Source organism: Heliangelus exortis, chromosome 4 (assembly GCF_036169615.1).
Source record: "Heliangelus exortis chromosome 4, bHelExo1.hap1, whole genome shotgun sequence".
Taxonomy (NCBI): Eukaryota; Metazoa; Chordata; class Aves; order Apodiformes; family Trochilidae; genus Heliangelus; species Heliangelus exortis.
The window spans coordinates 28,109,796-28,131,737 of NC_092425.1; the positions used below are offsets into that span (position 1 = coordinate 28,109,796).

Consider the following 21,942-nt stretch of genomic DNA (forward strand, 5'->3'; position numbering starts at 1 on the left):
TTGAAATGGCAGGGGCTGGTTAGCAGGACGTTGAAGATACAATGCAGTATTTTCCCCCCATAATAGTGAACTCTCTTGAAGATTCATACAGCCATTGGGTTTCCTAATCTTTTCAAATTGGTTTGATCTCAGATTATGGAACCAGAAAAATGGTTTGTGGTCAGTACTTAAGAGCATCTCTCTACCTTTCATTGTGTTCCACATTAGATGCTGTATCAGCACTACCAGGAAATAATTATATATTTCTACCTTGTTCCATGGATATTCCATGTTGTCACAGGATTTGCTTCTGAAAGACCAAAGCTCTGTGTGGTATGCTCTTAAGGGAAACTCAGATTCTGAATTAAAAAAGCACCTGTATTATTAGTAAATGTATTTCCAGTGTAGTGGTGTATGGGTTTGAGCTAATGCCTAAGCCATTACTTACAGATATGGGTGACATAATGTAGATTATTATTTTAAAAGAACTGAAGTATTATGAAGTGTTTTATATTTTATATCCATTTATCAGCTGTGCACTGTGACAATCTTATTTCCATTTCTTGGTTAGTAACTGTTCGTAGTATCCTTTAAAATTTATGTTGCAAGTGAAAATATTTTTGATGTTTCAGGATTATTAAGGAAGAAGAAAACAGTTGATATTGCCTGCAGTTATTTCAAAACTGTGTTTCTCTGCCTCCAGGTTGTGGAGAGAGAGGTCTTTGGGAGTGTCCTTTGAAGAAGCTGTGCATCAAACACACTATGATCTGTGATGGTTTCCCAGACTGCCCTGACATGATGGATGAAAAGAACTGCTGTAAGGTTTCATGCAGTTTGTTAGTCCCGTACAGGACTGATCACATTTTTGGGGTCTCAGGGTGCAAAATAAATGAAAGTAAAAAGTTTTTCTGCAGACTTAACAGTTTAGTCATTCTCTCAGTGTTCTGTTTGTTTTTTCTGTGGCACCAGTTTATCTCTTTTCTCATGCTGTGTCCTCTGTTCTCATCCTTGGACTCTTGCTATCTCTTTGGTCACTTGAGTCCTCCCTCTCTCTCTCCCCCTCTTCGTTCTTCTGTCTTCATGCTTCTTAATTCCTTGTAGCTTCTTTGCTCTTTTCCCCAGCTTTCTTCAACTGCATTCTATACAGGTATAGTTGTTCACTGCTCTTTTTTCCCCACTTGTCTCCACAGGCTTTCTATGTAACTTTGATTAAATATCAGAGAAATAAAATATGGTGCACTGATGTTATGGTACAGATTTGGAGCAGTCTCCTAAAAAGCATGGAACACAGTATTTTCATGTAAAGATTGTGAAAGGCTTAGACAGCTTTCATATGACAAGACCACAAGTGATACTAAATAATAAAATCTTACCATTTCCAGGCACTTTTCCTTCCCTTTGAGTTATGATACTCTGCAACTCTGTGGCACCAACCATCTTCTGTCTCAGTGATGCCCATCTGAACTTCATCAGAAATCTGGCTTACTTTCTTGATTCATAAATCTGACCTGTGGCTGCTTTCACCCTTCTTCTAATTTTTTAGTCTTAATGTGAATTTCACACTGATGTTTTCTTCCTCAGAGTGAAACATGTATTTGTCCTTGCAGCATTTTGTGAAGAGAGTGAACTTGAATGTGCCAACCATGAATGTGTGCCACGAGAGCTCTGGTGTGATGGGCAAGCAGACTGCAGTGACAGCTCAGATGAATGGGACTGTGGTAAGTTTCTGCCATGGTGCAGTGTGCCTGCAAGTGATTTGTTTGGTGATGGTACTAAACACCAGTGATCTGGTTTAGAATACTACTGCAGTGGTGGACAGATGTTCCTTTTATTACCCAAGGGAGGCTGGGAAAGCATGCAAGAAAGTGGGCAAAACAGGGGTATATATAATCAGTAAAAGTGCTAGCATCTTGGGAAACTCTTTGATTGTAGTTAAAGGCTCTCAGCATGCCATTTATAAAACTAACCATGTGAAAGAATAGTGAAGTTGTTGTTCTTTTTCTTTGCAGTTACCCTGTCTAACAACATGAATTCCTTGATGTTCCTGACCATTCACAGGTCAGCTGCTGACAACCATGTTTGTGCTGATGAGTGGCAAGAAAATTTAAGCCATCTGGCCTGCAAGCAGATGGGTTTAGGGTAAGGTCAGTAGTTTGTAGCATTGATGAATTTCTTAGGACACGTGGAGTTAGATCTGAATGATCACTGATGGCTGAAGTATTAGACCTCGTGCAGAAATGGTTCTCAGAGAACAGAGGTGTTGAAATTCTGTGAACTATGGCAGGAACAAAGGCTCACTAAAATCTAGGCACTTTGACCACTCTATAAGCATTACGTGATTGTTATTAAAAGAGTGTTGAAAAGATAGTTATGTTTTGCCAAGTCTTAATATTTGAATTTGCAGTTCTTGCTGGGCCTCTTGCTGTGTGATACTCTATCTCCCTAAAGAATTAAAGCAGACTTTGGAAAAACAGGAAAAATTCTCTGCATTCGTTTGTATCCTGCAGTAAGTACTGTGAGCTTGGCAACCAGATATATTTAACTTGGATATCTCTAAACAACTGCTTTTTAAAAATAGAGCTTTCTATATGGAACTCAGAGAAAAACAAAAAAAAAAAAAAAAAGGTCTTTATGCATCTTTCTTACTGCAACCACACTAAAATAACAGCTGCTTTATGGAATGGTTGATGAAAAATATAACTGTTGGATAAAAACCAAGTTCGTCTGCTCTGGTATCCAGTGAGTGCTGTCCTATATTAGAAAATGATAACCTGGATAATACAGAAGGATCTCTTTTGTTAGTGGCTGATGCCCAAACTGGATTAAGAAGTGTCTTTTCTGTCTGCCTTTTACCACTACATATACTGACATGCAATATTGTTCTTTGTACCTTTCTCAGAATATGCAGGAGGATAAAGATCTTGGCTTACAGTGTCTGCACTTAACCTACTCTGTATTGTCTTGCACTGCAGAGTTGCTTGACATCAATTCTTACAGATGCCCTGAAACCAAGACCTGAATGGACTGCCTGCCATTCTCACACACAGCAATTCTGTACTTCTCTAGCTAGTTTAGTATATGTAAATATTATTGGTGCTATCTCTATGCTGTAAATTTATAACACCTTAATAAGGTCAAACTCCTTTGATAATCTTAAAAAATAGTGCTTTTACTACTTTGTTGTCTAAGAACAAACTGATGGTCTTAATATTAATCTTTTCTTCTTAACATTTCAGTCTCATGGCCCTAACAGGAAATTTGTTTAACTATGCTGTAATGCTTGCTTCTTGGAAAATGAAAAAAGTATTAAATTATCACAAGACCTCTTATTCTTTCCTTTTTTCAGAGGTGTGCCTAGGCTGAAATTGGCCTGAGTAGAAATGAGTACCTCCCTGCTTCTTCACTGAAGCTTGCAAACAGACCTTTTCAATCCTCTCACTTTTGAGAAATGTACGAGACAAACATAATTCCTAAATCTCACAAATCCATTTTCTGACAGGGGCAGATACTCCACAAATTCTTTTTCTCTATAAATTCTTTTTTGTGTGACAGATAATTGTGCGGAGGGCAGTGGAAAATTTTAGGTCAAATCTGAAGGCTACAGCTTAAGTCTGACTGGAATACTAATTTCTAGTTTTTCCTTGCAATATTTTAGAAAACCAAAGTAGTGTTTATCTTTCCTTTTCTTAATGCCTGATTTTGTCAGTCACCTGAAGCTTGATTTTCTCAGCTATTCTCCAAGGTTTTCTTACGTGGCACTGCCAAAACTCTGTAAATAAGCTTTGAAAAAGATCTATAAGAAAAATATGAAGATTATAATGCGTTAACCAGAACTAATTTCAAAAAGGAATAAGGCAAGTTAACATAATTATTTAATTCTTCTTTTGACGTTGCATAGGGGTTCAGTGGAAACATCACAGCAGGTAACATTTTCTATATGATGAAGTGGAAGGTGGAATGATAGATAGGGAGTTTCTTGCCACTGTGAAATTTGATTTATATCCTTAACCTTCATTTGTTGGCCATTATGTCCTGCATACATTATTTGTTGGACTTACGATAACAAGAAAGTCTGCATGTGAGGTTGATAACATGGGTGTATTTAATAAACTATTTTCAGTCACCATTGAGGGTACAAATAAATTAGACTGGATATTGCATGCAACTCAAAGAATGATGAAAAATAAGTCCTTTTATGTACTTTATATATATATATATATATATATATATATATTTAAGCAGTGTTTTTCTTCAGATATTCCTAATGGGAGATACTTTGTTTTAGCCTTTCAGAAATCAAAAATTGTTGATATAGAAATTCTGCAGAGCCGGACAGTTTTGTGGCTAACGGAGATTTCTTTGCAAATGATTTATGATTCTTGGTTTTGATTTAATAGTTCTTGCATTTAAACAATGCACACTATATATAAAGCTGAGACTTCTTAAGACTATAATGAATGGTAGCCTGCGGTATTTTTATTTTCTATAAACTATTTTTCACAACTGTCTCGTGCTTTCCCAGAGACAACTCTCAGTTGTTGTATGATGTGGCTAATGTTTAAAATAAGAAAACTATGTCTTCCTCACAGATTGTATGTATTTTTAATTCTTCAGCCTAAATTAATTTGAAAAAAATAAAGATAATCAAATGAAGGTGGTTAAACTTAGGTTAATATAGCTGATAGTGGCAGCACATTTTACAGAATAGCAATCTGTCTGTTTGGGAGGTAGTGTCTGAAGCAACAGTAAAGGTGATTCTGTTCTGCCTGCTGAACAAAATTGAAGCTTTTTTCCTGCCTGTTGGCCAATTCTAATTCTGCAGATGATGTGTTTCTACAGTTTTTCAAAGCACAACATGTGTTGTGTGATGCATGATGCAATATCACAGGAAACTGCAAGTTCCAAGCATTGTCTGAAAATCTTTGGACTAACGGAGGCTGTTGCTCAAGTTATGTAATGTGTGTTCTTAGGAGTTCTTCTGTTCTCCTCTAGTGCAAAAAGAATGTTAGATGCAAAGTAAACTTCTGTTTATAATGCTAAGAGCCTAATAGGAACTGTTTATTCAAGTCTTAGGTTTCATGGCTTACAGCCAGAGGGGACTATCTTATCACCTGATGGGACTGCCTGCTCACCTCAGAATAACTTTGTTCAGAGACCTCTGACTGAGTCCCAAGTTTAAATACAGTAAAGCCAATCTCTGGCAATTAGTTTTCCTGCTAACACAGAGAGAGAATGGGGCAGCAGTCACCATTAGGATTAGCTGTAGCTTGGTGCATGCTGCAGAGGTTGTGCTGCTGAAGATGGGCAAACTGTGCAGGTTCAGGACAGGGTGTCAGAAGGCTGCAGATCTGCATTGATGTTTAGTCTTAAAAAACATTTCCATGTACTCTGAAGTCCATGTTTTCTGTTGATGGAGTGGTGATGATAAAACCATGGTCTGCTCAGATCTGAACTTTGACAAAATGAGAAGTTAGTGGAGTTGTTCTGTTACTCTGTGGTACTATAGGGGAGTAGTTTGTCTTTCTTTCCTACATGAGATAACCAATGTTATTATGATAAACTTCGGTAGTTTGTACCCAGAATGGGGGAATTTTGACTGATGTAGCAGTATCAGCATAAAATCACAGCTGTTTACCAAGTGACTTGTTTATAAACACTCTACAGTAAGCTCTGCTACTTACTCTTCTGCTGCTCTTGTTCCCTTTCTTGATGGCTGCACCACTTGTGGTCCCTTGAAACAGGTAGTTCCTTGGCCTTCCTTCCCCTGCTGTAGCATCCCCAGTCTGTGGGAGAGAAAGGCCAGTCTCCTGTTGCTGCCTGGCTTTTTGTCACTCTCTCTTTGGTACAAAGTTCTTTAATAATATTTGACAACTGAGCAGTCAAGCTGCTGGACCAATAATCTTTTGTTCTCACATGAATTATGATTTCTAATTACTTTCTAACTATTTCTGCAATTAAAACAATGGAAGTTTATTTTAACATCTGATTTGTTTAAAAACATCTTAAATAAAAAATGGAATACTTCTGTCCTACTAACTTCCTTTATTATCTCCAAGAATAAGTAAATCAAATTCCATGCCAAAGATGAAGTATTTGAACTCACTAATTCAATCTGGGTTTCTCGACAAGAATGTAAAGAGTCATTATTGAAAGATGCAACAGAATGTAAAGTATGCTTGGCCTACCTTGAATACATTTATATTTTCCATGGCCAAAGTGTGTTCTATTAAATCTTTAGAAGATTTAGAAAATTAGTGAAATCTTTAGATTGTATTTTTTTTTTCAAGAGTGGCAGCAAATAACTATCAAATAAAATTTACTGAAAATAACATTACAAGCTGTGGTACATGTGGAGGACTGATTTACTAATTCTGAGCAACCATAAATCAACATTAAAATACATTGACTTCAATCAGGGCATTAGAATTGTACAAGATTAAATATGGGCAATTATGTTTCATCTTTCCTGTACATATGTAGTTTAAAATGTAATTATTTGGATAAGGCTTTTTAAAAAGAAATTTTAGTTTGATAAATCTGTGCTAATTATGACAGTTGCTTCAAATAATCATAAAGCTTATGGTACCTTATCTCTTTGTCTCTATGATTGGATACTTCTCATTCTTTAAGTAAAAAATAATTGTTGTTAATGATTTAATATCCAACAAGCTTGGAGCTGTCTGAATATGCTCCTGGGCAACTGGCTCTGCTTGACCAAGAGAGGCTGGGCCAGATGACTTCCAACCAGGGGTCCCTTCCAACCTGAACCATTCTGTGATTCTGTGACTGACTAAAAGAAATAGAAAGATTTGTGAGTACTGCCAACCAAAGAAATTGTTTTAGTCTAAAGATTGATCACAAATTCTTTTTCTAACTATGTTATGTCACAGCTTGTAGAAATGGCATTATGAAAAGTTTTTAAAACTTTTTTTCCTTGGGGCTTTCAAATAAAATTTTTAGTCAGTTTAACACCAAACAAATAATAAATCCATCAGTCCTGGAATGTGCAAGTTAAGTGTTTTTTCTGGCTAATGTGTTATTGCCAGTAGAACTATGGGAACGTTTCCTAGTAAGTAATAATTCTGTAAAGGCCAACAGTAATTTTTGTTCAAGGCCAGGGAATCATTTCAGCAGGGGGAAAAAAAGTTGAAAAGTCAAATTACTTTGCTTAAACTTTTAAAAATAAAACACTTAAAATTTTGTTTCAAAACAGTATTTTTCTTTGAAATGTATCCTTCATTGTTTTAAAACTAAAAGTTATTTAGCCTTAAATGAAGGACTTTAAATTTAATTTAAAGTTGAATTAAGACTTCCAGCAAAGAAAATCCGTATTTTATGTATAGTTTTAAATTTGGTTAGCCCCAAAGGGTCTTTTTTAAGTTAGTCTACAAAATCATACTTTGTGAACCCTATGGCTTGCAAAGCCCAAAATGACAGTGAAAAAGCAAGCATATACATTTTTTTTCAGTGTAATTACATGTTAACTCATTCTTGTTAGGGCTGAGCAGCCTATGCCTTGAGATCTAAGATTGTAGGCATTTTAAAATCTGGAATTATTAGTGATGGCTTTGCACCAAAAACTGTAAGAACTATTTAATCATGTTTTAGTTTTCTGACAACGTTGTGAATATTTTTAATTTCAATTTTCTGTGACTCCATGTGTTTTCACATTAAAATTTCAGGCTTCTCTGATTTTGAAATCAAGGTTCTGATCTTTTACTCCATATTCTATGGCACAGCCATGCCTTTATGGAATTCTGATCAAGACCAAGAACCATCTTAACCAATATGTTAGTACAGATAGAAAACAGATGCTATTCCAGCTTTGAAATAGGCCTAATTTGTTTTGTATTGGTGCTTATACACACGTTATTCATTACCCTCTGGCATAACACAAGGCTTTGTTTTCCAAGACTGATCTCACATGCAGCTTAAAACAATGGAATTGTAGAAGCTGAACAGTTATATTACTGTTAATTTGAAGGGAGGAGGAATCCAATTTATAGATTTACTCTTTATTCTAACCTTTCTAATTAATACATTTGAAAGAGTGGAATAGGGAGAATGAGGTATTAAAACCAAAGCTGTATGGAAGTATACTAAATTCTGTTACTTCTAATGATGAAAGTTCATAACCTAAAATCAGTCTCTGCCTTCTGTTTATGTTTTTTTTTCTTTTTGGTTTAATATGCAATAAAAATAAATAAAAAGGGAAATAAAAGGGGAAAAAGAGGAAGATGCAGAAATTCATAAACTAGTTGCCTAACTTCAGTTATCAACAAATGCAGGCGTACAAGATCTTGATGACAGGCAGAATACATATATCAATAACAAATCACATCTGAGTCACAGAGCTTATTCTGTGAAAAGGCAGAGACGTGGTGGAGAGGCAAGAAACAGTAGATATGATACATTTCAATCTTTCACACCATATGAAATGACACTTGAAATAAGTAAGGAGTTATGGACAAAGATGAAATTATATGAGACTGTTGATGATTCGTTATGAAATCATAAAGATGGATCAGTTTGGAGACCAGACACGTGCCAGTGGGTCTGGGAAGACAGTGTTGTTGTGAGTCAGTCAGATGACAGAGTGGAGTACACTTAATAATTTCTCATTCAGCATCAAACTGGGAGGATTGGAAAGCATTTTGAAGGGCAGGATTAGAATTCAAAAATTTGACAGACTGGAGAAATGACCTGAATTAACCAGGAGTGTTAATTAAAGCTGCCACTCTAGGCCACTTCCCTGTGTTTTACCATTCAGCACTATTGAGAAAAGTTTGATTCCACCTCCTTTAAACTCCTTTTTGAGTAGCTGCAGGTTGCTATTGAGTTGTCCCTTAGCTTTCTTTTCACCTAAGTAAAGAAGTCCAGTTCCCACAGCCTCTCCCTGTGCATCAGGGACATAGGCCCCTAGAAAATTTAGAAGTCATCTGCATGACCCTCTCCAGTTTCTGAATATCCTCTTTAACTGAGGTGCCTCAATATTACATACTCTGTTCCAGGCAAATACAGTTTCACTTTCGCTTATTGTTGCGATATAGATAATAATTAAAAGGACAAGTCTAAAATCAACAAAATGATTTCTGAACAAAGCTTTTCTGTAATATGCAAATCACAGGAAAAAGAAAAAGAAAAAAAAGGAACAAAATTGCAAAGAAGTGAAAGAGACAAATAAAAGTGTTTAATAAAAAAGGTTCTTTATTTGACTTGTCTGTAATCTTGAAAGATATTACATATGGCCACATACATGACTTTTGTCCATATTGACTTAATTTATATAAGCTTCAGCAGGCCACTGAAGTAAAAAAGTGGCAAGAGAGTGGCAATTTTGAACTCAAAGATGTAGATATAGCACTGTTGTTGGAGTCTGTAAGAAACTCAGAAAACCAAAATATTCTTATGAAGAAATTATGAGTTAATACAGGTCTGTTCATTGAAAGATCCTTCTGCCCTTTCTTTAGAATGTGTCCACAGAGGGAACTGTGTGCTACAGTTCTGAGAGGTTTAACCTGCTGCCTGCTGTGTTTCTGGAGCACAGGATGGGCCTGGCTAAAATGAGTCCCCATTGCTCTGGCTCCCTCCTTTCCTCTAAGCACTTCACAGCTGCTGGTGTAATGTCTGCTGGCATAACAGCCCCCCCCGGACTCTGAAAGTCTCCCACCCAGAAGCTCACAGCAGCCAGAGTCTTTACTCCTCCTCTAACATTTTTAGCTCATGTTCTCTAATTCTCTGGCAATTATAAATATGGTCTGGTCTCTATGCAGATGCCAGCCATTGTCTCCATCTTTCATCAGCTAGAAATGAAGCTCTTCGTTCTGGCTACTTCTAATTAAAATAGATGAAAAGAGCCAAGTGGTGGTCCTTGCCTATCCAAAAGAAAACACTGTATAAACAACATCCAGAAATTCTCTATAAAAGATTATAGAAGGCATTCTAAAGACAAATTAAGGCTTGCTGGTTTTGAGTGTATTATATCAAGCTGTGAATACCAAGGAAAAAAAGGTAGCCATAACTTTACTTATACTAAGTACAATAGCTTGAATTAATAATCATAAAATTTCATACGGGCTTAAGTATCTGATAGATTGTTGCTCTGCTTTGGAAGTACATATCTGCTAAATGATGATTATAGCATTGCAAGCCATTGCTCAGTACTCCAGGCTTCAGCAAAATCATCTGGTATCTGGAAAAATACATTTGGATCCAGCAGATGCCTGATTCTTGCAAATTTTTGCACATTTTTTGAGTTACTTATATTATAGATGAGACATTGTTTACAGCTACATAGAATATTGTTGTACACAGTTATGAAGTGGTGAATGTAATTCTTCACAGAACATCATAAGGCAGAATATTATCTTACGAAAATGAAGTCTGTGTATGTTTGGTGAGAAAAAGAGTGGGGAACAAGTGATGGAAATGAAGAGGAGAGTTTTTTTGTTTGCTATAAGAACGTACTGAAGAATAAAGCTCTTTTTGCAGCAGCCTTCTCTAAATGAGGAAAAAACACAGCTGTTAAAAAATGCCTGTTACTATCTGCCTGCACATTCTGGGTAGTATATAATGGAATTATATTTATTTGCTTAAATATGTTCAGAGAAGGTTTTGAAAAATGAGTCGTGTAATAGGCAGGATCCAGAGCTGTGACCTCAGAGTCCAGTAAATTCTGACAGCCCTGCTGAAAACATTTCTGTATGGTTGCACTGACAGCACATTGTTAATTTATGCATTCAGGTGTGTAAAGGATGCTGCACTTTTTAAAGTATTTAAAAATAAATATAAGAAGTACTGAATATTGGACTTAAGACAAATTAATAGGCTGGCTGACATTACTAGGTACTGTCATGTGAGAGTGGGTTCAGAGTCAACTTTTAGGACACAATTCAGTTTTCCTGAACTTTTCTCACTCGAACTAGGATTTAGAATTTGATCTTGAACTGGTGTTCAGTCCGTGAAAGTCCTTGTCATTAACAGAGATTGATGGCTAATAATGTGGCTACTAACTTTCTTGTGCTGGGAGGTTTCATGATTTGTAAGGCCGTGTAAAAATGCACTTTTTTCCATTTAGCAAGTAAGATTTACTTAAACAAAATTTTCCTCAATGGCTTGAGTTTACCAGGAAATAACTAAATGGAAGAAGTGGATATTTGTATTCGTGTTAATTTTCCATGGTAGGATAGGTTTTATATAGTCACCCATGATTTTTCTGTTTTGCAAAGCAGGCAGCTTGGACTTAGAAATAAATACTGTCAAGTATTATTAACAAGACACAGACTGCCCTGTACAGTTAAATTTTAATGGATTTCTAAAAACAGGAATGTAACAAAATATTTTTTCTTTTGTCTCTTCAGCACACAAAGATGTATTTTTTGTACTTTTTTAATGTAAGAAACTATAGAAACAGTATGCCAGCGCGTGCACTGGAGTAAATGCCACCAGAAAGCTTTTGTTGTTCTCATTTCCAACTCTGGTTCTTGTCAGAAAATACAATTATCAGTGACAGTAATATTTTGGCTTCCTGGGGTGCTTCCATTCCCCTAACTATGACTGCCACGTGTGGCTTTGTTTCAGCTCTGTATATTTGGAGTAAACAGAAGGCAATAGGGCCTCGTGATTGTAACATAGAGACCTTATAGAACATCTGTGAATGTCTTTCATTTGTTTCAGAGGACCATCCAAAACACAAATTGTGATGGAGAATGAGGAAATGCAGCATCAAAAATGGCTGAATTTGCACTCAGACTGGAAGAATAAGAATGCATCCACTTTGCATGCACTTCTAGTGAATGGGTAAGTAACGGGGAAATGAAATTTATTTCACTGCTGTGGGTAGTCATTTATCAATGAAAGATGACAAATTCCTTTTGTTAGACCTTTTTTTCCCAGGTATGTGTATAAATCCCAGCACATTCTCATGTGAGTTGTTAAGAAACAGTCTATAATGATTTTACTGTCTACTACAACTATAGTCTTTTTTGAGTACACTTTGTGAATTCTTGGGGCCTATTCTGCTAGACTAGCAGTGTTTGGGTCACATAGAGGTGATGACCTTGGAACAACTGGACCAGAGAGCTTCATTAAATTCTGGCTGAAAAAGAGAGTCTATTAAGTACTGTACAGCAAAGCCTGCAGCAATCTCACCATCCTCTGCACCCCATATGGTTTGGATTCAAACACTTGGAGCAACCACAGCAGAAGCTATATCCACCAACAGTAGTTTTCTTAGCAGCTCCTCTGGCTTCAGATGTTAGTATATTCCTTTTAATTAACTTAACTAAACAGGTAGTTGGTAATGAGAAGCCAGGATTTCATGGTTGAGATATTCAAGGTGTAACTTTGAGATGGAAGAGCAAATGAACGTAAGCATCCAGGACAAAGCTGGGAGAGCCACCTAATCCCCAGATGAAATTGCAGTCTTCAAAAAGCAGGTTTGTTGTTTCCCTGTTCTCTTTCAAATACCTGGGAGATTTCAGAACATCCTTATTCCATAGAGGATCCTTCTGTTTCACGAGGAAAAACTGTCTCAGCCAAATGCAGAGATACAACACATGTGAAGACACAAATCTGAGGAATACACCTACTTCTCTTTTGCTTGGCTCCATTATTTTCTGAAGTGAAACTTTTCTGTAATGGTAGAATACTAAAAGCAAATGTGTCTGTAAGTACCTGCTTGTCCTTTCCTACATCTCAGCGTTGTAGTTCTGTTTTACATCAGTAGTTTCCCTATTCATTTAAGTTCATTTTTATTTCTTTATTTAGAAGAAGGACAATTACAGGGTAGTGCCAGATAGTCGAAAATTTTCATTTTGACTCTTTTCCATTCTCACTGTCTATTTCCACAAACCTAAATGGTATCTAAATTTCTAAATTTTCTCCAGAATATTCCAAGAATGAACAGTTTGAGTTATGGCCACACACAAAAGCAGGTCCACAATCATTCTGTTCAGTCACTGAAGTGCAACGTATGGGACAGAGGTCTGGTCAGATCACAGATTCAAGCTAATCTGGTGACTTGTTGGCACTTTGTTGTCATGCCCACATTAGCACCTATGATTTAAAATCAAATGCAGCCTCTTTTTAGGTGACTGCAGTTTAAATACACTTCCTCCCTAGTGGGGGAGCCTTAAAGAATTACCTGGGGACAGCTAATCTGTGTATCCAGTCTAATTTAGCTCTACATCTGCCTCAGAAAAGCACATTTACAATAGGAACAAAAAAGTCAAGGAAATAAAAAGGCAGTCAGCTAGTTGAGAAACAATGCTTGCTGTTTTAACTAGGATCTCAATACCTTTGACAAAGATTCACTTCTTTCCTCTCTTAGCTAAAAATATCAAACAGAAATTATTTTTTTGTTGTTACAATACTTTTGCAAACTTCCTGGATTTCTTCAAAGCACCCAAACTTTAATGGCAAGAAAGGTTATCTGTTATCAAAGGCATTTCAAAGAAAATTCTACCCTTCAGCTGTAAGGAAGAGGAGAATGGGCATTTCTCTTCTTTCAGGTGCCACAGATTAAGACTTGACTGACTGATTGTGCATCCCCCCTGACCTCTGAGCTGGATTGGTGCCCAGAGATCCAGGCAGTCTGCAAAATATGTAGCATCCACTCATGAAATAAATTGTAAAGCTGAACTAATATTTTGAATTAACTCCAGGCAGGCACTGGAAACTGGATGATCTGGCATAAGAAGCTCCTTATGTTTCTTCTTACAGTTTGGGGGAATTCTTAACAGCTATTTCACAAGTACTGTGTTGATTTGCAGACTACCAAAAATTACATCAATTAATTCAGATTCCTATCATGTTCTTGTTTCAATATTTAGACAGATGTGTCGAAGCAGAAGCAAAGTGGCTCTCTTTTGCACTAAAGAAGGTAAGAGAGAAGCACTAATAAAAAAAATGTGGTTTTCAATATATGTTAATTATTTGCAACAAATGCAGCCATTTGGTGTGGACTCATTCTGAAATTTGACTAGACTTCTGCAGTATACGGGTTTTTTGTTGTTGGTTGCTTGTTTTTTTCCCTCTGCTCTGTTCAGTTTCATGACTGGTTTTTGGACTACAAGGCTGTGTATTGCAGTAGTCCAGTCTTGCTCCCACAACATTAATTTTGTCAAGAGTCAGATTCCAAAAATAAATTTGATAAAAATTCCTGCTAAAAATATCCTTTACAACCAGGATGCTTATCAAGCTGTCTGCCTGGGAGCTGAAGCTGTGATCTGTTTAGTTGTAAAGGGAACAGAAGAACCTCAAGTAGAAAATTACACACCAAGTCTGTTGGCATAGCAGTCTGTGAAAATCAAACTGGTTTGAAAAATGCAAGAATTTTTCATCTTCAATAAAATCATGTTTTACAGACAAGGAAGGCTTTGCTGAAGGACACTTACATTTTGAATTAGCTCAACAAGGGAAAATTATTCACAAAGCATGACCTAAATTTAGGAAACTAATCAAAACATTTACTACTCCTATCAGGAGAAAAAGAAAAAAAAGCAATAGAAGCCTGTCAAATGTGTTTACTTCAGACATATGTTGCTTTAGGTACACTCAAAACCCCTCTGAATCTGAATGAACACAGTAAGAGTCACAAGTTACAAATATCCATTGCTCCAATTAATTTCTTCACCATTACATTCCCATGGATGTATGCAATGGCAGCATATCCACCACAGGGAGGCTGACTGCAGAATCTTATGCTGTTATTTTGTTCTCTAAATCTGGTTGAGTCATCTTACACATCCAGAATATAAAGTGAAACAAAACTGAAGGGCCAACTGTTTCGGAAAGGCAACAGTACATCAGATGGGAATCTGATATAATTCCTAGTGGAAGTGGCTTTTAAATTAGAAGGGACAGTGTACTGGAATGTCTTCAGATCTTCAAATATTCTCCCATAGTAATTTCCATGGACAAAGCAGGCTTTCTGCCATGAAGCTGAGTAAACAATGTGACATTCACCTCACACATGGCTTAAGGAAAGCAAATATTTCTGAGCAGCTTTTCCAGAAGCAGTTCTTATGGGTAGTACAAAGTAGCCTGAACATTGCTAGCTGACAGGAAGACAAGGACATAAACCCAGGAAACCTTCCCAAGAGCAACATGGTGACTCCGGAAAGAAAGAAATTTAGGTTCCCAAACTTATCTGGGATAATATTTCAGGCTGAGCTGTTCAAAATCAGTAGCAGGAGAGCTATTGCTTGATAGAAAGGAAGGATGAAAATGGCTCGATGCATTCAATACTGTGTGGCTGTTGCTTATCTCATTTCCTGTATTGTTCAGTGCAATTGCACGACTCTGTTAATATTATTCTCTGCCCAGTTTTCTTGCAAGAAGGTAAGTGCTGCCCCTGGGGTAATGATTCATCATTACCTTCTGCATCTCTTTCTCACTAGACTGTGGCCGTCGCCCAGCTGCTCGCATGAACAAGAGGATCCTTGGTGGCAGGACAAGTCGCCCAGGGAGATGGCCATGGCAGTGCTCCCTGCAGAGTGACCCGAGTGGACACATATGTGGCTGTGTTTTGATTGCAAAGAAATGGGTCTTGACAGTAGCACACTGCTTTGAAGGGTGAGAGGCTCAGTTTTACTGTTCATATAAACTTGCACTCGTGAATTACCGAGTCCTCCCTCCTGTACTGAACACACTGGGGGGAGGTGATGGTCATTGCAGAAGGGGACATCACAGGGGCCTGGTTTTAAGAGACTACAAAAAAAAGTAAATGGTATGAAACAGCATCATCTTAGAGTTTCAAACACTTTATTATCCATAACTGGTGTCCCTACTGATGAAAGCTAAATGAAGATGTCCTGACTTTCAGCAGGACAGAGGAAAAGGAAGAAATTATTGGAAAATATTTTAGACTACATTAAACACCTTTCTTTCTGTTCCAGTCAGGAGAAATACTGTAGCAAGCAAGTACCTCATGACTGATATTTCTTCATAATGTTAATAATTCCCTTTTTCAGTAATAATAATTATTATTTTTTATTTCTGAAACACCAGTTTCTTTAGTGTTTGTTTGTATTGGTTTTCTTATTTTACTTTCCCGGCTCTTGATGAAACTTGTGGTATGGATAAATTTTGTTGCTTTTGTATCCAAGCCAGCAGACACGTGGCAGGTGGTAGTGTGAATATCTCAAGATATGAATCTATTAATGAAATGCTAGAGGAAATGACGATAGGAGAGACCTCAGTTCTGACTGTCACATCATATCAAGCCCTAAGGATGTTCAAGTACCAATTCCATTCAGAGAGAAGTAATAACCTGAAACTTAAAATAGTAACCTAGATGACTTGCCTTCTAAACTAAGAGTGCTAAAACCTGAATAATACAAACAAGAATTTATCAGATTTGGGGTCCTGCACCAAGAATGTCTCCTCTTTCCCCATCTATTTTTAAATGAATCTAAGCAGTATCTGGAATATTTCTTTACCTTAGAAGGAACTGTTCCTGATGTTCTGAAAGAAAGGATGGGGTTTAGAGGTCAGTAAAAATTCTCCTGTTTTTGTCAAATGCAGAAAGAGAGCCACCATTTGGAATTGCTCATTAGGCCTCATTTGGGCTGCATGATATCTGTGTGAGCTCAGATTATCGTGTGCAAAGAGTCTCAAGTTTGTATTCTAGATGCCTTAAAGTACTAAGATATTTAATTTCATAATTCATTGAGGAGATATACAAACATTTTTTCTTCAACTTCTCTGAAGATATTTGAGGCTATATTCCCCGTGGCCTGAAATCTTTATATTCTTCATTTGAATAGCCTGATAGAGCAACAGCACGATTATTCTTGATTCCACAAAGCTTTCTTAATATAACACATTTAAAAATTTACCAAACCAACCATATAAGCCAACAACTAAAATAGATTTTAAAGTGCTGTGGTTGGTTAGACAAAATCAGTTTTGTGAAGTATTTTATGAAGTTCATGTGACATTTGGGATAAAAACATGAGAACCATATAACAATTATGCAGCAACAAGTGTTAGTTCAAATAGTCATAAATACTGGCAGGGGGCATAAATGGAAAGAGCTGCGTTCAACACTGTCATTTGCTAGTTTTATTATTATAGTCTGTATAGTTTTGTCAAGATTTCTTGAAATCCATTATACCAAAGCATAGATGACATTAAGGTTTCTGCCCTGTCGGAAAATAAATTCTGGCTGTGACTGCACATTGCTCTGTGCAGTGCTTTTTTACAGTGTTCATAAACATAACTGTATACGAATATTCTTAGCACTTAATCCTGTAACTTTATGGAAAATCTCACAAGCTGATCATGATGGTAAAATGACAGTGAAGTCTGAAATAACAGGATTTTCATGCAACTCAAGATAAAGATATCCTTATTTAGAAACCAAATCTCTTTACAAATTATAGAAATTTCAGTTCTGTTGAGAACTGTGAAAAAGATTAGATTTTTCCTGCTTTGATTACACTTTGGTTTTTCAAAGGTGCTTAGTTGTGGAAAATGATGAAATTTTTGAGGGTTTTTGGAATCACAGGCTAATTAGGAATCTGTGACTCATCCTGTGACCAGTTATGATCCAGAGATGACAGCCTGAAGCCTTTCATATGTTCGATGTTTTTCTCATGTGTTTCAACAGAAGGTAGTCCAGTCTCCCCACTGCTATCGTATAAATTATTTTTTTTATGATCTTGGATGTTTACCAGAAGAGTCTTAAGCAACTGTAAGAGTCACAGTCACCTTTGATCTTGGGCATAAGAATTATGCTTGGCACAGAGTGAATACCCAATAAATCTGGGACTATTCCCCTGGCTACCATAAAAAATCTAAATATCATAATAGAATTTCTTCTTTCTGTGGGATTTCGGCTGGACTTACTGCTGTCAGCAGCCTCCTACTGAACAATATTGTCACCCTGGAGAAATTTGTACGTGCCCTTAGCATTTAATTCAGCAAATGCATTTCTTGGTGGCTGCATTTCATCTGAAGGTGTGAGCTTTGGTAACAGGCTGGAATAAAATGGAAATCATTGCCTTTTTGTTGCTACTTAGTGCTAAATAATGATAGTTTAAGCATTTGTCTTTTCTTGTAGAATTTGTACATGCACTGTAACATGCAAAAAGTCAGTGAGAAAAAATTCTCAGGCATTTTAGCTTTAAAGAGTGCTGTTGATTGGAATTTCCTTTTTTTTTTTTTTTTTTTTTTTTTCAAAGGAGAGAAAATGCTGCTGTTTGGAAAGTCGTGTTTGGGATCAGCAATCTTGATCATCCATCAAGCTTCATGCAGACCCGACTAGTGAAGACCATTATCCTCCATCCACGCTACAACAGAGCTGTTGTGGACTATGATATCAGTATTGTGGAACTGGATGAGGATATAACTGAGACAAGCTATGTCAGACCTGTCTGTTTGCCCAGCAAGGACCAGCTGGTTCGGCCAGATACCTACTGCTACATCACAGGCTGGGGACACATGGGCCACAAAAGTAAGATGAATATTTTTTAATGATGTATACTCTTGGCAAAACATGGTAACCTTCTACCGATTTAATCAAATAAGTGATCCCATTACAACACTTAACCCATTTATATTATTACTAGACCTTATTAAATACTAGGGAACTGTAACTATTCATGAAGGGATCTGGCTGTGACTAGAGCCTAGCTCTTTCAAACCAGCAGCCTGAATTTATGCTCCTTAGACCTTACTTAGACAAGAGGCTTGGTTTTCAAAATGTTGAGGCTCTAGAAGGTCCTATGAAGAAAGCCAAATGAATTGGTTACCATTTTACTGGTTTAGGTTGTACTGAGGACTGTATTGAGAAGACACAAGATTAATGGGAGTAGCAACATCTCTAGTTTTGTGAAGGTGGAACACACTGAAAGCACTGGCATCCAGGCTGAATGAACATTTTCTTGAATTGAAGCTCTGTGTCAGACTTTGGACTTTGGACAGTTGTGTTACATAAATCTTTGTTTAAACAACCAATTCTGTATGCATCATATGCAAATTATCCTGGTCCCAGCCCTGTTAGTGCTATAGCCATTGTGTTTCTCCTTTTGGTATTAGACTATTGACGAGGGAAGGCTGCCCTTCTCTACACTGGAGAAGGAATGCTTTTGCACCACTGGGAGATGGAAAAATGCCTTTGTTTTCTAGTGTGGTTTGTGCATTGGTTTGAAAGGTTTTATGTTTTAAAGCATCAAAAGCCATCATGGCTACACAGTATTTAGTACTTTGTGCCCTAGGATGAACAGCTTTCCTTAGAATTTGAGCTTGGTCAGCTTTTTAGACTAGGAAGAAGTCCTTTACTGTCTCCTGAATTCACTGAAGTAATTTCAATAACCATCAAATTCTGCTTCCTGATACACTAACATTTACCCAAACATAACTCAAAATGGCTGTAATTATACCAAGCTTTACCATGAGAGTAAAGCAGCACGGAGAAACAAGGAGGTGCTGTCATGGAACAGTGAGTTGAACCTCTCTCTTCCACCTTCCTTGCCTTACTGTTTTCTAGCCCACTGTCCCCACCTTAAAAGTGCCACACCACATAAGAAGGCTCTCTCCCCCTCCTCAGTCTGGCACTATGACTGCAGGGGTACTCTGTGCTGGGTTAGAAACCACTGGAGGCCTCCAGAGAGTGGTGCTGAATGGTGCTGATCCAATTGGCGGCCGGTCACCAGTGGTGTCCCCCAGGGATCAGTGTTGGGCCCAGTTCTGTTTAATATCTTCATTGATGATTTAGATGAGGGGATTGAGTCCACAATTAGCAAATTTGCAGATGACACTAAGCTGGGGAGGGGGAGTGTGGATCAGCTGGAAGGCAGGAGGGCTCTGCAGAGGGACCTGGACAGACTGGAGAGTTGGGCTGGTTCCAACGGGATGAGGTTCAACGTGGCCAGGTGCAGGGTCCTGCACTTTGGCCACAACAACCCCATGGGGAGTTCCAGGCTGGGGACAGAGTGGCTGAGAGCAGCCAGGCAGAAAGGGACCTGGGAGTCTGGATTGACAGGAAGCTGAACATGAGCCAGCAGTGTGCCCAGGTGGCCAAGAAGGCCAATGGCATCCTGGCCATTGTATCAGGCCTGTTCCTGTATCAGGAACAGTGTGGCCAGCAGGTCCAGGGAAGGGATTCTTCCCCTGTACTCAGCACTGGTGAGGCCACAGCTTGAGTCCTGTGTCCAGTTCTGGGTCCCTCAGTTCAGGAAGGAGATTGAGGTGCTGGCGCAGGTCCAGAGAAGAGCAAGGAGGCTGTGAAGGGATCCAGCACAAGTCCTGTGAGGAAGGGCTGAGGGAGCTGGGGATGTTCAGTCTGGAGAAGAGAAGGCTCAGAGGAGACCTCATCACTCTACAACTCCCTGAAAGGAGGTTGGAGCCAGGGGGGGTCGGCCTCTTCTCCCAGGCAGCTCTCAGTAAGACAAGAGGGCATGGATTTAAGCTCTGCCAGGGGAGGTTTAGGTTAGATCTTAGGAAAAAATTCTTTACAAGAGAGGGTGATCAGGCATTGGAATGGGCTGACCAGGGACGTGATGGATTCTCTGTCCCTGGAGGTTTTTAAAAAAAGACATGTGGCACTCAGTGTCATGGTCTGGGAACCACAGTGGTAGTGGATTAAGGGTTAGACTTGATCTCAGAGGTCCTTTCCAACCTGGCTGATTTTGTGATTTATAATCTACCCTAATGGAAATATTTATCATATCTCAGAGCCATTACGTATTTGTATGTGTATAGTTTAATGCTTAATTCTGTTTTTTAGTGCCTTTCAAGCTTCAAGAAGGAGAGGTTCGCATCATTTCCTTGGAACAATGCCAGTCATACTTTGACATGAAAACCATCACCAGCAGGATGCTGTGTGCTGGCTATGAGTCTGGCACTGTGGACTCTTGCATGGTAGGCTTCTCTCTAACATGAAACTTACAGCTTAGTTTCAGAACTCAAAGTACAACACTGTGTGTTGGGTATAGCATACTTCATCTGTTATAGGAATAAAACCGGTTATGTATTTTTACTCAACTTTCATTATTAATATTGGTGTAGTCAGTTTCAGTTTATGATAATGAAATGCTGTTGAAGACTAAGATTTGTTTGTGTTAGTTAACTACTAGACTAATTTTTTAATTTTTATGAGCCTTTTGCAGACTACTTTTTTTACAAATTATAACAGGAATAAATAATGGCAACATTGTGTGCTGCTACATACTTCAGCAGAGCAGCCTGTTTTACAGCTGAGATACTGATTACAGACAGATCCTTGCAGGAGCTGAGACATAGCTGTAACTGTATGACTACTGGCCATGTGCAGCCCCTGAAGACTTTTTTCTTTCCTGTTGCAGGGTGACAGTGGAGGACCACTTGTGTGTGAGCAACCTGCAGGGCGATGGACTTTGTTTGGTTTAACATCTTGGGGCTCTGTCTGCTTTTCCAAGGTTTTGGGACCTGGAGTTTACAGTAATGTGTCACATTTTATTGAGTGGATTGAAAGACAAATATACATCCATACCTTTCTGCTAAACTAACTCCAGATGCTAAGAATTGTGCTGAACAGAATAATGAAATCAGCACTCCAACACTGAAGATTTTGCAGTCCAGAAACTATGAAAAGGAGTTTCAGGATCTTTCAATTCTTGTTGTGGAGCTATGGAATATACAGTGTATGTTAACGGTAAACCCTCTGCTGGTGAATATACTTTGGGGTAGAATTAATAATCCTTTTGACTTTTCTTTTAACTGAGCTGTGGTCCAAACACAGCAGAAGGCTTAAAAGAAAAGAAGTAGCCACTTTCTGCCTTTCAATTATTCAAACTAAGCAGTAGCACAGACTAGAAAAAACTTTTTAGATAATGTATTTTAATAGTATTCAATTAGCAGCACATGTATTTTTACTCAGTGTCATGAGGGAATGAACTTGGTGCATTCAGACAGCATGACAGGACATTTGTTCACAAGGGCAACACCAAGCATGGCCACATCACACACTGGATGGTG

At 37.9% G+C, this 21,942-nt stretch overlaps 1 protein-coding gene across 2 annotated transcripts in view; it reads left to right on the plus strand.

Moving 5' to 3' along the window:
• Nucleotides 1-21,663, plus strand: part of CORIN (corin, serine peptidase) — a 116,511-nt gene extending 94,848 nt beyond the window's left edge. For both annotated transcript variants that reach the window (XM_071743614.1, XM_071743615.1), the window contains exons 14-22: nt 683-796; nt 1,587-1,697; nt 1,989-2,118; nt 11,656-11,778; nt 13,812-13,861; nt 15,381-15,555; nt 18,168-18,439; nt 20,714-20,847; nt 21,291-21,663. In XM_071743614.1, the coding sequence (XP_071599715.1) occupies nt 683-796; nt 1,587-1,697; nt 1,989-2,118; nt 11,656-11,778; nt 13,812-13,861; nt 15,381-15,555; nt 18,168-18,439; nt 20,714-20,847; nt 21,291-21,473 (1,292 nt within the window). In that variant the 3' untranslated portion in view covers nt 21,474-21,663. The remainder of the gene's footprint in view (nt 1-682; nt 797-1,586; nt 1,698-1,988; nt 2,119-11,655; nt 11,779-13,811; nt 13,862-15,380; nt 15,556-18,167; nt 18,440-20,713; nt 20,848-21,290) is intronic.
• The last annotated feature ends 279 nt before the right edge of the window (nt 21,664-21,942 follow it).